General features: G+C 37.2%; 1 protein-coding gene across 4 annotated transcripts in view; it reads right to left on the reverse strand.

The window, feature by feature from the left end:
* The window catches only part of APOO (apolipoprotein O), a 29,881-nt gene that overhangs the window by 1,284 nt on the left and 12,023 nt on the right, over positions 1-16,574 (reverse strand). For 2 of the 4 annotated variants that reach the window (XM_052674104.1, XM_052674103.1), the window contains exons 6-8: positions 15,764-15,855; positions 9,611-9,718; positions 1,799-1,894 (exon numbers count right to left, since the gene is read on the reverse strand). In XM_052674104.1, coding sequence (XP_052530064.1) covers positions 1,826-1,894; positions 9,611-9,718; positions 15,764-15,855 — 269 coding nt within the window. In that variant the 3' untranslated portion in view covers positions 1,799-1,825. Of the gene's footprint in view, positions 1-1,798; positions 1,895-3,062; positions 3,320-9,610; positions 9,719-15,763; positions 15,856-16,574 lie in introns of those variants that run through there. The other 2 variants (XM_052674102.1, XM_052674101.1) reach the window with 2 other exon arrangements.

Raw genomic sequence — 16,574 nt, forward strand, 5'->3', positions numbered from 1 at the left:
AGTAACAAATTGCCACCCCCACAGAACAGCTGAAAATTGAGACTGAATTGAACTTCCATCATTTGGTTGCTCTAGGTCAAAACTCTAGTAGGTGTATTTATGCAGAAACAACATGTGGCAAAGCAAGCAGATTTCAAAACCAGCAGCACCCAAATACTTTAAACACATGAGCAATCTTTACTCTAGCAAGAAAGACAGTAGAACATCTGAGGCAGCAGCTATTAAAAAAAGCATGCCTCTACTTATACAGCATACTCTACGTGTATACTAATGATTGAAATCCTGAGGATAAAGGTTTTGGATAGCTTTAGTATAAATCTTCCTGACAGCTTTTCCTCCTACTTTTTTTTTTTTTATTCTTCTTCTAAAGAAAAGTTGCCATAAGCACAAGTACTGAAGTCTCAGACAGCGAGGAAAGATCTGGCAGAAATTATGCTCATATACTAAAGAAAATAAGATTTATTTATGGGCTTTGTTTGTATTGAGCACTGGGACAGTATCCCAAAAATATTCAAAACTTCAGCTTTCCTGGCTTTTTATCACTTATTAACACTGTCCTAGCTAAAAAGCAGCACAATGTGTTAGTGAATTTCAGAGCAGCTTTCCTTGCTTTTCTTGATATCTTACCAAAAAAAAAATCTCGTTTTGTATATTTTTATGTGGCTGTCTTAAAAGATACTAGAAAACACATGTAGAGACTTCATATTCTGACAGAAAACTAGTTCTTGTGTCTGAAGGAAAACTTCAGTAAATCAGCCACTCAAAGTATCTTTGCCCTTTTGCGAACTAGCTATAGCAATTAAATATTAATGGAAGCACAACATTAAAAACTAGTTTAGCTGGTAAAGCTGTAAAAGCAGAACACTTGTTCAGCAGACGTGCACTCTGCATAGTGTTTGTGAGTGGTGATGATGCATGGAATAAAAACTGGTGGAGTTTTCTAAATCTGAGCTCTATTTAGACAGTTGGCAGCTAGGAAAAAAATAAAATTACTTTACTAGTAAAATGAACACTGAATTAAAAAAAAATCTTAAGAGAAATCCCAACAATGCTAGAATCCTGATGAAAAATAACTCTTTAACATAATGTGGAAGTAATATAAGCAAAGACAGGCAACTAAAAAACATGTTAAAAAAAAAGACATCCTTACTATCTTCTGTGTGAGAAAATAATCTGATATGTCGTCCTAAATGATGTCCAATTACATAAGCATTAGTGATAACAGGCCTTAGACACACAGCTATTTCTCTTCTATGAACTAGAACTACCTTCAAAAGTTAGGAGTTTCTGCCTTTTGTTTTGTTTTCTTTCTTTCTAGAGAACCGTAACAATCACAGGACTTGCTGTGAAAGCAGCCTAAACCAGAACTGGAGTCTCAACTTTAGCTTTTGGCTCAGAACATTGAGACATTGCCTCCATTTCCTGCACTATGGTTTCCAACTGAAGAAGCAAGTTTCATTAGTGAAGTGCACCAACATGAAAGGTCAGGCACACCACAGACTGTTACAGGCTGTAAGATGAGGCTGTACCTTGAAACTGGCAAAACTTTATAGAGAAAACCTAAGAGCAGAGAATAGGTTCCTCTCCCCTTCTCTATACCTGCACAGGCAAGCAGTTTTTTGGTACTGGAGGCAGAAATGGGATGGGGAGAAGAAAACAAACAAACAGTATTGAAATTACTACCTCTCTTCCCCTCTACATCAACATGAAGAAGATAATTACATACAAGTCCAATCTGCAAGTGTTTGTGTTACTTCGCAGCTGTGGTCATTTACTATTACTGCTTTTTATCCTCTACCTGTTTGACATCAAGTGATCCGGTGTTCTACTTCAGGGCTCGCTCCTCATTTGAAGCAGCATGGACTTCCAGGGGCTTGTCACCCTCCACTTCACTCTTAAGGAGAGAAAAACAGGCACAACATTTCAATTGAGGCAAGCCATTATTAATATTTTTGCTAGAACAGGAGCCCTTGTCAAAAGCTGGAACAAAAACTTCTTGCAGAAATCAAGTGATTGATGAGATTAGTTCATTGTGATACCCTCCCCAAACTGTTTTGAGATTTTAGTCTTCCTGTAGTTAGCTCAGCAATTAATGGATTTGAAAGAACAAGTAGCTCGACAGAAGATGCTTTAATTGACTCATTTTTGCCTGCACTAATAATAGAGGATGAATTCCCACAGAGTAGTTGCTATTTTGCATTCTTTGAATTCTGTGTGAACTTATACAATAGGCCTCTTTTATACATATCCTTTGAAAGAGTGTTCTCACACTTTCTCTGAAATAAACGATGGAAATCAAAGAATGAAGAGATGCTTGTTACAGCATCTGGTTTATCTATTTGCCAAGTATGCTATAACAAACAGCCACTTGATTACTGTTTTAAATAGATGTCAATAAAAAAGAAAAAAACTTAAAGGGACATCCACACAGACAGAGGAACGAAGAACACAACATTGGAGAACAGGCTGAGAGACCTAGGCCTCTTCAGACTCGAGACCAGCCAAAGGAGAAGTCCAATTTCTATACACAGTCATTTAATGGCCATCTACATATTTGGAAGAGCCAGGCTCTTCCTGAGGTTCCCACCAAAACGACACGGGAGCAGTACAGCAAGTTTCTAGTAGTAGATATAAAGAAAGAGGGAAATAAATCACACCACAGGTTGCCCAGAGAAGCTGCTGAATCCCTATCCTTGGAGATATTCACCACGTGACTGGACAAGGTCCATGCCACCAAATCCATCTTCAAATCGGGTTCTCCTTCGAACGTGGGGAAGGATGAAATGACGGGAGGCCACACCCAACCTCAAACATCAAAGTTACTTTTACATTTTCAGCACTAAAATTAAGTTGTCCTTTCTTTGTATTCAGAAAAGAGATTTTTACCAACACGCCTTAAATAAATGTGATGGAAAAACATGGATTGAATTATGAATAGAACTCTTACAGTTCCTACTCAAAATATCACTAGCAAGACTTTTAGAAGGTAAGTCTTTCTTTAGAAAGAAAAAACACTGATTTGATCACTATCCTGGATATTTCACAGTAAATGAAGTCACATCCACTGAACACACCCATTTCAAAGCAGTGACATAGTTTATAATTCTCATGTACAGGAACTTGTACGTTCTGACAGTGAACAAAGTGACTCATGATGCCTCATCTCAGGGATTACTCAATCCTGAACAAATGAACTAAAAATAAGTTGTTCACAGAGGGTTCTGTGTTCTTCCACTTGCTTGTTTTGACTTGTAAAAATAAAAATGATACCCAGGTAGAGTGCTTTTTCTTTTTTTGTGTGTTTGGGGCTTTTTTGGCTCTGGAAGGAAAACAAAAAAAAAGCCAATATAACAAACAATAACAAGTGTAGGGAAACAGGGATTCTGCTCAGTTCATCTGTGCTGATGAGATCAGCAGGTCTCATCACAGGACTTGTCTTCACCAGACCCATCAGGAGTTGTTTAATTCAAGTCAAACCACTGCTAAACTGTCACTCCTCACATACAGACACGTTTGTTCAATTAGCAATTAACACATTCTTTTAACTCCATTCGCTGCCCGTGCTTACTACATCAGTAATGAGTGAGCCTGATAAAGCATTAAAGCAGGTAGACAAAAAAAAAAAAGTCCTTCGAGCTGGCACAGGATATAAACACAATTTTACCAAGTTCCAAGGTCCTCAAGTCTCACCCAAAACAAATTAGAAGCAAACTAACATGGTTAGGTCAATGACCCAGAAGACAGCCTCCTCCATGGCACAATGCCTTCTTGTTATTAGAAGCAGGCACATAGTCAAAAATCTTCCTATTTTCTGGCTCAACACAACCACTCCATAACACATCTGGGTGAACAGAGGAGTTCATGCATCAGATTTCTATCCCACAGCAGGAGCGGAAATATTTTGTACTCTTATGCAACTGCCATTTTCAAACGCGCGGTGACTGTAACAAATCTCCCCAATGCGCTCCTGTACTCAATACACAAGGATTCCACATGATCTAAAGAAGAAATTCATTATTTGAAAATCAAAATAATGAAAGTAAGATGACCGTACACAATGTTTTTTATAAAGTTTCAGACAGTGACTGATTGAAAAAAAAAAAGTCAAGTTGACTTTACTGAGCCCTAGGCTCTAGACTTGAAGCCATCAGACAGGGGTTGCTATAACATTTTTACTAATGTATTTAGAAGAAGTTCAAAAGCAAGCTGATCTAGTTAAAAAAAAAAAAAAAAAAAAAAAAGGGGGGGTGAGTGGTGGGACTTGCAAAAGAGAGTCTGGACCCAGAAAAGAACAATTACAAAAGAAAAACAAAGCATTTAGGCTCACAGAGTATTAATTTGCCCTTTCTTCTGTCTCTTTTGTTTGCCAAATGTTGCTTAGAATAAAGACATCACCCTCTCCCAGTCAGTCAATAGCAACACATTCTCAGTTGCTTACTTCTAGTTGAGCTTGAAATTTGCTCTCAGAAATATGGAGCACTATAAAAATGTTATTGTATTTTCAGTCACTCTAGAAAGCACAACCTTTCGTAGGGTAGATTCTTCCATTTTCGCCTCTCAAACACTTACATTCATCACGACCCAAACTAAGGATTCAGCCCCTAAAAAATTGCAGCCTTTTCAAGTTCCTTTCTGTTTTTGTTCTTACTACCAAAACAGTAAAAAGTGAATGTATGACAGCAGACAGTATTTTCTGTCAGAAGTAGATGTTTATCGTTTAGTTCAGGTTGCTGTCTCTTAAGAAGCCACCAACAACAAATCTTCGGTATTTACAGGAAATCTGTCAGCTGCTCATGCTTTGTTTTAAAATATACTTAAACCACAAGTGACTCAAACCTCCCAAAACACGATTTAGGTTTGCTATGATGACCATTAATGATGCCCATGGTTAAGTTACCCAGTCAAGACACTGACACCACAACTTCCACTTTCACCAATCCCTTGATCCCAGTGCAAGAAATGAGCAACCCAAAGCTGAACAGTCTTTGGGTTTCAGAGCACTTTGTTACCAGCTGATGCTTAATAAGATACTCAAACAGCTGTGCTTAACTAAGCACGTGTAGGTATGTATGTATACACATATGTACTTCTGTATATGCAGAAAGTATTGGTAAATTTCAGATAATTGCAATCACAGGACCAGGAATGAAACTCAACCAATAAGCTGTATGAGTTTCTCTGCATTTCTGAAGCTCCTTTAAAAAATATAAACAACAGACAGCATGGGAAAAAAATAAAAATCAGTTTTCTGTACGATCTTATTACTGATTGGAACAAGGTGAAAGAAGCACACAAAGAAAGGAACACAAACTGAAAAGGGGGATGTTATTAGAGCTCTATTGCTGTTCTGTTTCACTACATTTCAGCCATTTCAGTAAAAACAGTGGGTGCCTGGTTCACTATAACAAGGAAGAGGGAGAATCCAAAACATCTGAGAACACAGCAAGCTAACTCTTTGATTGGTATGAAGAGAAGACAAAGAAAGAACTAACTGACAGAATTTTTCTGTGTTTCAGTATGTTTCAGCTCACTGGCTGGAACAAAACCCGTGCCTAAGTGACTTGGTGCCAGGACACAGGCCTTCATCACTTGAAGTTGAAACCACTGCAGCACAAGAGCTAATAACCCCACAGAACAGTACGGATGATAAAAATAGCAAAACCAGAGACAAAAGAGGAAAGACAAAAAAGGCCACATTTCATGACAGCTATCACCAGATGAGCTGAGTGACAAACAAGAAACTGACAGGTCAGCTGTATTAAACTGTAGCTCTGAAATACAGATGTTTAAGCAGTTCTCTGTAAAGAAGTTATTATTATCTTTTGCATATAAGGCTACAGTCCTTAAAGCTGTTGCACAAAAATCGTCCAGCCATTACAGTTATTTTAGCCCTCTGATTTAAGAGCAGGTATTACAGCTGATCTCATTGAGAATTAAACAAAGATCCTGTAGTGGGAAAAAAAGAAGCTGCAATTCACAGGCTTAACAGTTCAGCTAGACTTGAATGGTAAAGCAAGAAGAAAAGCGTAGAGGGAGGAGATCTTGCATGGATTTTATTGGGCAAAGAGACCAGTTACTTAACAAAGACTAACCAGAGCCAGTGCAGAATATGAGCCTTCATAATTGCAAAATTCCAGTAATGAAAGTTTGGTGTTGCCTAAGGCTACTCTAAAGAGCTCCAAACAGCATTCATCATTCCTAAAAACCATATAAAATCATAGATGCGATTCTCTATCAACTGCAAACCAAGATAAACAAGGTTTGAATTCACTGTCACCTTTCCTGAAGGCTTACTACTTGGTAATATAAATGTTGACAGTAATTTCACTGATACTTGCGAAATCACTTCTTGTGAGTGAGTAATCAAATAGGCAAAAAAATATTCAGAAGACAGAACGCTTCACATACTGCTGGGCTACCAATTAGCTGGTTACATTTCTTGTTCTGTCTTCTCTATTTGGGGGAAGATAAAGCAAAGTTGTCCACTTGATATCAAGGTAACATACAGAGAAGCTAATTAACTACTCCTCATGTCCGTTTTGAAGAAAATGTTTCACCCTTCTTCAAATAAAAAATGTGAACACAGATTGTCACTTATGGTATCTGCATAGTTTGAGTCGAGCGCTTCTAATCCGACAACCTCTTCCTTCAGTAAACCAGCATCAGGATACCAGAATGCTATACTGCAAATCACATATTCAAAACTAGAGACTAACTTGGTATACAGAGGGGCTCCAGACAGCATTTCAAACACTGGAGCAAAAGGTCCTGGAATTCATCTTTCTTGGCAGAACCTAGTTGATATGACCTCAATTTGGCATAGCTTACTGCCTCATAAAACCTTTAGAAAATCCACATACCACATCAACAAACATGAAGTTATGCACAGCTGTGGTACCTATGACTATCAAACAAATTATGAGCTGTGTAACAAATTAACACAAGCCAAGAAGAGCCACCCGTACACAGTTTGATTATTTGCAAGGATCCTTTATGTAGCAACAAAGAAACACAAGAGCAAATGTCACAAAAACAAGCAAGTAACATCATTTGCTCTGGCGTGGTTTCAGGAACAACTGCCATGGTAAGAATTCAAGAATAACATTTGCATTTGCCTAGTTAGGAAGCCTAGCTGCCTGCTATATCAATTAGGGAAAGAATATATAAAAACAACATGATTATTTCACCATGTTGTCAAATTAGGGTAGGAAAAAAACCAACCCTGTTGTCCTACAACCTACCCCAGAATGCTTTGTCAACTTTGGTACATGATAGTTAGAAGTATTTACAGAATCATAGAATTGCTCAGGTTGGAAAAGACCTTAAGATCACCAAGTCCTACCACACCCTAACCACACCACCTTAATAACAACCCTCTGCTAAATCATGTCCCTGAGCAACACATCCAAACTGTTTTCAAACACATCCAGGGATGGGGAATTTCTTGACATTTCCGTAGAAGTCCTGTGGATGTAATAGTTTGTACCGATTTTCTGGATCTCATCAACTGTAAAAACAGAAAGTACCCTTTTACATTAGTATAACCACAGAGCATTACAGATGGACAGAAGAAGTTTTTCTTTGGAAAGCTTCCCCTTTCATTTTAGTGGTGCTCTGATGGTCTGTACGTACAAAAAAAAAGTGGAGGTTTTCATTAATAGGCATGGCTGACCACATCATCACTACACTGTCATTAATAAGCAAACAAAACAAACAAAATCCTATCTTTTCAACTATGTATTTGGTACCGTTTCACCAACTTAGACCTAAGGAAATTGCCCAGCAGGTTTTTCTCATCACCAACTTAACTGACAACAGCTAACACCAACAATACCTGACCAGTTACATTAACTCTAGAAGGGAACTGTTCAATCTTTTGTGCAAATAACATTTTGGAAACTGAGGAGCACGATATGAAGACTCGGCAAGGAGGAAGAGAGAAGCATATTTACTCAATGGTCTCTAACTTTGCATGTTCTTTGTTTTTCTGCTGAGGTAGTGAGTGCTTGAATAAACCTTATAGTACGATGAAGGCTTCAAAAGTTTTTGCCTTCCAACAACAACCACGTTTTCCTTTAGACATCTTAGGACACAATGAAAGAAAAAGCTCGGCTAATTTTTACTGATGCAATCAGTTTGCCTTTCTGACATATTTTTATGTTGCCTACTTTTTTGAAACATTTTTTGACAGACAAGGTTTTAGGAAAGGTACAATATGATTAACTAACCTTTGCTTATTCAAAGAGTAACACAAGTGCATTAATTGAACAGCCTAGGGGCCAAAAGAGGGCGAGTATCCACAAGAAAAGTCAGCTGATAACGGCTCCCCTAAGACTCAGCAGCTGATAGGTGAGCATTTCTCCAACTCATTTTGTTTGGAACCAGCCCCACACCTAGCCCTGCGCAGAAAACTCACTTCAATATCCAAAATCCACTCAAGTGTAGTTGCTTGTGCAACCTGTTTCTCTTGGTGGCCATCCCACTTACTTCTTAGACCTCTGGGTTGCAAATATCTTGCTGTGGTCTTGAGGTTTCTGTTCCCAGAACACCACCATTAAAGCCATGCATCATTGTCAACCTAGCATGAACTGTTAACATACTTAGCAGGTCACAGTGAACCACCAAGGCTTTCTGCTGGTTCAAAATTGTTTTCAAATCACATTTCAGTTCTGCCATAACTAAAATAAGAGAAAGGAAGCAATCTGCTGCTAAGGCAGCAGTTTGCATCAGCAGAAATAGCACAGTTGCTTAGAAATTAGGAATAAAAAACGCACTGAGTCTAGCAGTGGATTTTAAACCTCAAATGCTTTATGTTACATAGTTGAATTTTTAACTAGAAGTTTAAAAAAATTCCCTGAAAAATCTTACAGGTTGTCCCTCATGCACATTTTATATAACAGCACAATCGTTCAGTCTCTTACACTGCAATTCACTGAGCCATCCACATATATCTAGTTTCTTTATCTATATCAGAGGTACAACTACAAGGACAGCCTGCCCCTGAGGCCTAATGGAAACGTGCAGTAGATAAAAAACAAACATCATTATGATAATTAACTCCAGAAGCTTTAGGCAGCCTATAAATTATGACCTAGACATTACATAATGTAACGAATCAACAAAACAAGTTCCCCTTTCTTCACAAGTCAATTCTAATTGTCAACTAATATCACTTACTGCACTAATTAGTGCACACTGCACTACTTTTGAATCTTGCGTTTTGTAGAATGCAAAGTGCATTTGAAGTAAAATAGCATCTTCCTTCAAATTTTGTGGATTTTCTTTTTCGTGGAGTATTTATGAATAGTTGCTTGAGCATAATGATGCCACTGCATGCTGCTCTATCAGACATTATTATCCAGTCACAACACATAGACCTAATAAAAATAAGCAATGATAGAAATATAAAACAACTACAAAAATAAAACTTCCAACCACTTTCTGAAACTGAAATAAGCCTCGTATTTTTCCACAACTTGGAAATATAACATGAAATCTTTGTCTTTAGAAATGTAAGCTAAATCAGAGTAGGTAAAATTATTTCTTTGTCTGAAAACAAGTTGGTAGATTTTTCTCCTAATCCAGAAATCAAGTTTTTCAGTCTTCTTACCTTATCACCTTTTTTCCCAGGCTTCTTCTTTTTAGCATTATCCTTCCAAAGAGATTCTACAGCAATATATCCCTGAAGACTCCAGTCATACAGATGGGTACCAGCAACCTTTGAAACAAAAGCATGAGTTTAATCTGAGAAATATTGATTTGTTTCTTGTTCATGTGGAAAAAAAATCCCAGAACCCAAGACCTTTAACATCTTCCTGTTCAAGCTCAGAGAATAAAGTCTTAATTAACACCTTGGGGAAAAATAATACATGGGAAATTAGAAAAGCCAGCTCGCTAGAAAGTGCTGTTAGAAGACTACATGAAATACATCTGTATAAAAAGGAGTGGAATGATGATGTGCGGAAGCAATTCTGAGTTTCATAATGTTATAATACATTCAATATATTTAATATATATGAATTATTTCTTCAATAGCCCATGCTCACTTTAAAGAGAAAAAAAATCATTCTCACTTTGATACTATTTTGCAATTTTACATTTTCACTGTTTTGATAGACTAGTAGGAGTGCTCCCTTGTTTCTTCTTATTTGCAATTCAGAACAAAAACTTTATGTGCTGACAGATGGCTATAACAAACTAGCTATTAAGCCTCAAAACAGAAGACAGCTAAGGAAAGAAAGTGCTTGCTATATTACACCAACTATTACACCAACAGTTAATTCTGTAACAGGACAAATTCGTAAGTCTAACGTGAGAATTCTCACCCCTTACGTGATATGGAACTATAATAATCATAGCATCCATAGATCCATAGCATCCTAACATCTAAGAGTTTTAGGTTCTTACAGCTCCAGGCTCACGTCAGTAGTAATTTTCAGATTAACACATTTTTCTTATAAAAATGGACGTAAAAACAGACAATTTGATTAACTAGACAGATTAAACTAAAAGCTAAATGAAATTGAGAAATGAGAAGGTATAATTCTCTCTCCAAGAGAGAAACTGGAAAACTACCACTATCGGATCAGAGCAAGTGCAAGTGATTCTTCTGAAGTTTCTTCCAGCTTCCAACAATGTGCTGCTCAGAGTTTCCCTGAACCAGAGGCCATTCCTGTGTCTAACAATGCCCAATGAATGTACCTCCTTATGAACTTATCCTGTCTCCTCTTGAGTCACATGCAACTTCTAGCATCCAGAACATCATGTGCTGAGGAGGACTACTGCTACACGTATCACACAAAGAACTACTTCCTTTGGTCTGAACAAAATTAACTATGCCAATTGTGCACCATCACCATGACAGATGTGGGCAGAGATCACGGTGCCACCTTTGTATTGCAGCTTACGATTACAAACTCAAACAGTACTGAGACCTCCAGCCTTATAATTTTTTCAGTGCTGCATTAGATTTTAGGAAGTGCAAATAAAAACCTGCAAGCTGCTTACAAGGATAAATACTTGATAGTAAGGATCATAGAGTTCTCTTTCAGGTGGCAATTAAAATTCCACTCAAATCAGTAACATGAGGATTTGAAATACATCAGTAGACCAGCTTATGTCCACAAACACACAAGGTTCTAAAAAAACACTGCATTGAAAACCCAGAGGCTTTATGCAGCATCAATGATCTTCTGCTGATATATTAAGATCACATTCACCACACAAGGAATTTGGCATCAAGATCTCAGTAACAAATCCCTCATTCCTAAATCCAGACTTATTAATATACAGAGAAAACCAGATGATCTCAACAGCCAAATCTGCATAAGCCTTACTAAAGAAGCTACTTAATAATGAACATACCAGGAATTAAAACCAAACAAACTAGAAATCCAAATGCAAACCAACAGCAGCATTTCTAAGCCACAACTAAATTTGAGATGTGGGATGTTTCAAATACCAACAGCTAGGATCTTCGTCATCATCTTTGATGATTACAGCTGTGATTTGATTTTAAACAAATTGATGCAACGCACAGAGTTTTCCCCTATATTTTAAGTCTATAAAAGTCACCAGGAAAAAAAAAAAAGCAAAAAAAACCAAAAAAAAAAAACTCAGATAGTTCTGGGGATGAAGGTGTTAAATCTCCAGAATCCTTCGATGCAAGCAACACAGGTATCTTTGTTGAATCTAACCATTCATCTTCTCATACAGTACTCAGGAGTGCCCACTTTCGAGTACTCCAACAAACAAGTCCTGAAAACCTCTGCCTGATCTGATAGGATGGTGCAAGGAGCACAAACTTTCCAGGACTGGAAGATAACTGCTACAAAACACAAATGCAGCGTTGGGCTTTGGTGGTTATTTGGGGTGTTTTGTGTGTGTGTTGTTTTTTTTTGCTGCAGTGTTATTGAGGACACGCAGCAATCAACACAAAATGAGAAACAAGAAGTGTCCATAAAATCTCTCTCGGTCCTGCTTAAAAACTGAACAGCACCATTTAAAAATATTCTAATGATGGAAGTCATATGATTAATTATGAATTATACTGAATGACAAACTGGTCCTTCATGTTGTTGGAATAAAGTAGCTATATCATAGGTACAGCAACCCACATAGGTTATTCTACCAGAGTCAACCACTATTCCAACATTTGCACACACCTCTCAAGAGGCAGGACCCACACAGAGGCTCACAGTTCACATGCATTGTGAAACACAGTTCTAGAAAACTGTAAGCTGCAAGTTACAAGGTCAACAGGATTATTTCCAAGAAATTCTTGATAATCATCTGATACACCCTCTTATTAGCAGAAAGCTGGAGGTTGTTTTGTATCGTGCACTTTATACCTCTCCCTTTCTGATAGAGCAGTTTCAGAGGAAACAGGCAGGTACTGCAGTCACCACCACTATTCTAGGGAGTGGCACTTCCAATCCAGAAAAGTAAAAGGAACAGAAACAGTACAAGAAGTTCATTCAACTGTTCTAAGTGTTCATTTGAATACTGATACAGAGTTCCCTTCAGACAAGGACACGTTTTTTTTTCCCCAACAACCATCCACAATTCTTAATTTCTGAAAGATAATTTCCAGTTTGTTTGCTTTGAATTATTACATGTTAAAATACTTCTGTTCACTGCAACGCTGCAAGAAAGTTCGCGTGCTAAAATGTGAACAAATGTTCAAAAGTCAGATTGACTGATTTTGCACAGGGCCTCTGAAATAGTTTTAAAAGTGACCCTGTGCTATGAGTAGCCGTATTTGGCCCTGCTGGAGCACCACCTGCATATCCTAAGGTCAAATGCACATGTGAACACTCTTCCATCTTTTAATTCCACACAAGACTGTAAGCAGATAATACTGAATATTCTGTATGTTGGATGTCAAGATTATCAAGGAGAATTAGTTAGCAATTCTTTAGCAAAACCACATGCTGAAAAACTAAATTGAGGATCTGTTGCCTTTTCTGCTGCACGCTGCTAATGACGTAGTCAGTACAACTTTACATGCGTCTTCTATTCTGCAGTGAACATGGATCAATTGATCCCAACTCCTCCTTTTCAATCTATAGTCTCTGTAATTGTGTCATGCACTCAGTTGCGTCTGCACAGCTGTTTATGCCTCACAGAATAAACTGGACAAGGGAAGAGACACACAGTCAGAAGAGAAACAAATAATTTTGTTTGTTTACAAGTAAATAAACGAGGAAGTTCTCATTTCAAGAAGCGAGCAAACATAAAGCACATACTGCTACATGGAACGTGACAAGTTCTAATACCAGGGAAAAAATAATAATTCTAATGACAAAGAGAATGATTTCAGTAATTTAATAATGGAAAGTTTTCCAGTTGGAAGATAAATCATAGTTAATACAAAACATTTTGAAATGCTTTACGGCTAGTTGAAAAGCAATGCAGCTCTTACACACTAGTTAAAGGTTCCACTACAACAAAAGAAACATTAATATTAAATTTGGTTCCCTTACCACATATACAGCCTGACTGGTTGTTCTAAGGTATACAAATGAAAATAGTGCCAACAGTGAGGAAATAAATCCCTTACAAATTTGTCATTTGTTAGAATGATTACTGAAGGATAGAAAAAAAGAACAAACCCCAACACCAAGTCCATGCATTTTAGTGTCTGAAAACCACATATGACTAACACTGTGCTCTGCTGCTATGACTTCAGTTTTCAACTCACACATTTCAGCTAAAGTAAAAAGATTTCTTCCAGATGTATCAAACACTGCACCTCAACTGCAGGTGTACTTGGCTTATTTCCAGTTCTCCGATGAAGAGTGATTAAAAAAGGAGGAAGTATTTTTTACTTTAAAAAAAAAAAAAAAGCCAAATCCATTAGTTTACCAGATGAAAGCAACTGTACCTCTGCAAATGAAAATTGCTGATGAAAGACTCAAAAGAAGAAAAAAATACATAAAGAACAGATAAAAAACCTTAAAATTTATGTTCCAGCTTATTTCCTATAGTCCTCTATTAACCTGGCACATAAGCTTAGTGCTGCAGCCATCTATTTTAGTCTTACAGAATTTTTTTTCACATGCCTTGAAAACTTTTCCAAACACTAGGGGAGCGTTTCCAATTTCAGATTCAAGCATTCGAATGATAAGATAGGAAAATATGATATACTTAAAGCTTTTCTTCTTTAAGAAAAACACGTGTGAGGTTAGAGGAACCAAAAGAGTGTACCTAGGATATCACTCTCTCCACAGAAGTTTTCAAACTCTTACATCTAGTACCCTGACCAAGTCAACAAAGCTAAATCCACTTCAATCAAGTTCCAGGCTCAGAGTCCCTCACTAGATTTTTTGTTATTCAGATTGCACTAAGACCCGTGAACTGATCAAAGCAACACCGTGTACTTCAAAGTTATGGCAAAATAAACAAGGTATTGTGAAGCTGTTAGTAGCAAATCCACAGTTAAGACTGAACAGAGCTTTTTTCAATACAGTAACATCAGTTTGATCACCTTTTAATCATTTCTCACTTCACTGTTCAGATGACAAACAGAATTTCAAATTTCACAACAGAAATATCTAAGCTTCTTGAATTTTAGAGTCTTTTTCCTGCCACTTGTGTAATTTTCACTCTCTGTGGATAAGTCAACAGACTTATCTGTATTTAGAGCATCTGAATCCTGGAAGCATTAAAAAAAAAATTCCTTTCAAGATCAGCATATCACCATGGTGACAAAGGAAAAAATGCTGTATTTGAATTCCCCTTAAATCAGTGACCTGTCAATTCTCAAGCTGTACGTTCTTGAGAACATCGTACTTTCATCCTGATATATCAGCATCATACACAAGCCAATTTATCAAAGCCTAAAATAAAAAATATTTTGGATACACTCAAATAAAGGCACTTTGTGGATTTGAAAAAAAAAAAAAAAAAAGAATTTGATGTAGAACTGGGGAATCTGACAGTAAAGAGCGTGTAGACAGCAAGGCATGTAAGATGAACAGGGAATGTCAGTAATTGTCAGTAATTCTTCCGTCCTCCCCAGCCCAAGAAATGCACCATACATTTAAGTTAGAATGATGTGCAAGTGCATGAAACAACAAAGGCATCAACAGAGAAGGCATTCAATAAGCAGCAGAACCCTTACGTCATTCCAGAACGTGCACAGTATCTTTCTTCAAACTCTATTCAGCAAAACCTAATTAATGATCCTTATCTCAAAATGTTATTCATATGATTTCTCTACAGAATTTCCTTTTTCTTTTTTTTTTTTTCTTTTTTCTTTTAAATCCTATTCTCATTTGTTCTCAAGACATTTCAGGCTTCCTTGTAACTAAACATGCAAACTGTATGTACTTATTTATATTAATTTATAATTACTTGAGGTTCAGGATTCAGAAAGGAGGTTATGTACCTCAAACCGAAGACTGTATCAGATTTTAAAAAACAAAACAAAGTCATTGAATGAAATGGAGTCACTCAGAGGCTTAAGTTGGAAAGGACTTTAAAGTCCATCCAGTTCCAAGCCCTCACAAGGGCAGGGCTGCCACCCACTTCATCAGGTTGCCCAGGGCCCCAGTCAGCCTGGCTCCAAACGCCTCCAAGGACGCGGCACCCACAAAACGCCTGTCCTTCATTCAACACATATCACATGTCCTTTGATGAAGCTATTATTTTTTTAAGCACCAAGCATGCTGACAGGATTTCTATGAAAACAGATCAATTTGAAAGGAAGCAATAATTTGAAGTAAAAGGCACTTCTTCAAAGAAAGATACAGTCACTGACCTTTGCAATAGCAACTGCTTGTTGAGGATAATACATGGAAGCACCAATACTCATGAAACCTGCAGGATACACCAACTTCTTTATTTTTGATCCTGTTTCACAATGAAAAATACATTGTTAGAATATATGTTAGCAGACAACTGAATGGCCCTACTCAACTATTACTTATAAATAACATAATGCTGTTATATAGAGTTTAGCACATCTTCTGTTCAGTCTGAATGATTTTTAAAAAAGTATTACTGGAACACAGACATCTTTCCATGGTGAAAATTACCTTAATTAACTTACTAATACCAGAGAAATTTGGGAACTAACTAATGAAGCACAAACCACAGTTAAGAGAATTTTATCAGCTGATATTCTTTTCTAAACAAAGAAGAAAAGCTCAGGCAAAGAAAGTTTAGGTCAGCATTCTCACAACATATCGCACAGAACAAGTAAAGCTCTACTATGAAGTTTGTAAGTTACCTTGATTCACAAGTACTTATATGTCCATAGCTGTTCTTACGACTAAATTGTCTTTCTAAATTGCTTCATTACAGCAGTTCACAAAAAAATTGAAGTATTTTTTAAAACAAAAACTAACAAGTAAGCTGTATGCCTACAGCTCAATCACCAGGCAAATTCTGAACATTTTAATCAGGGCACAATGTGGTTTAACAAGGAATGTAGATGGGAGCAGCTCTGGGTACAAAGCAAGTAGTAAAGCAGAAAAAAGAGGAATTGGGGGTCACAAATGAGACACGCTGGTGTCAGGATTCAGTAATTCTGTTCCTCACAGAACAGTTTTTTCTATGTGCAAAGTCAT

Source organism: Tympanuchus pallidicinctus, unplaced genomic scaffold (assembly GCF_026119805.1).
Source record: "Tympanuchus pallidicinctus isolate F22 unplaced genomic scaffold, pur_lepc_1.0 scaffold14, whole genome shotgun sequence".
Classification (NCBI taxonomy): Eukaryota; Metazoa; Chordata; class Aves; order Galliformes; family Phasianidae; genus Tympanuchus; species Tympanuchus pallidicinctus.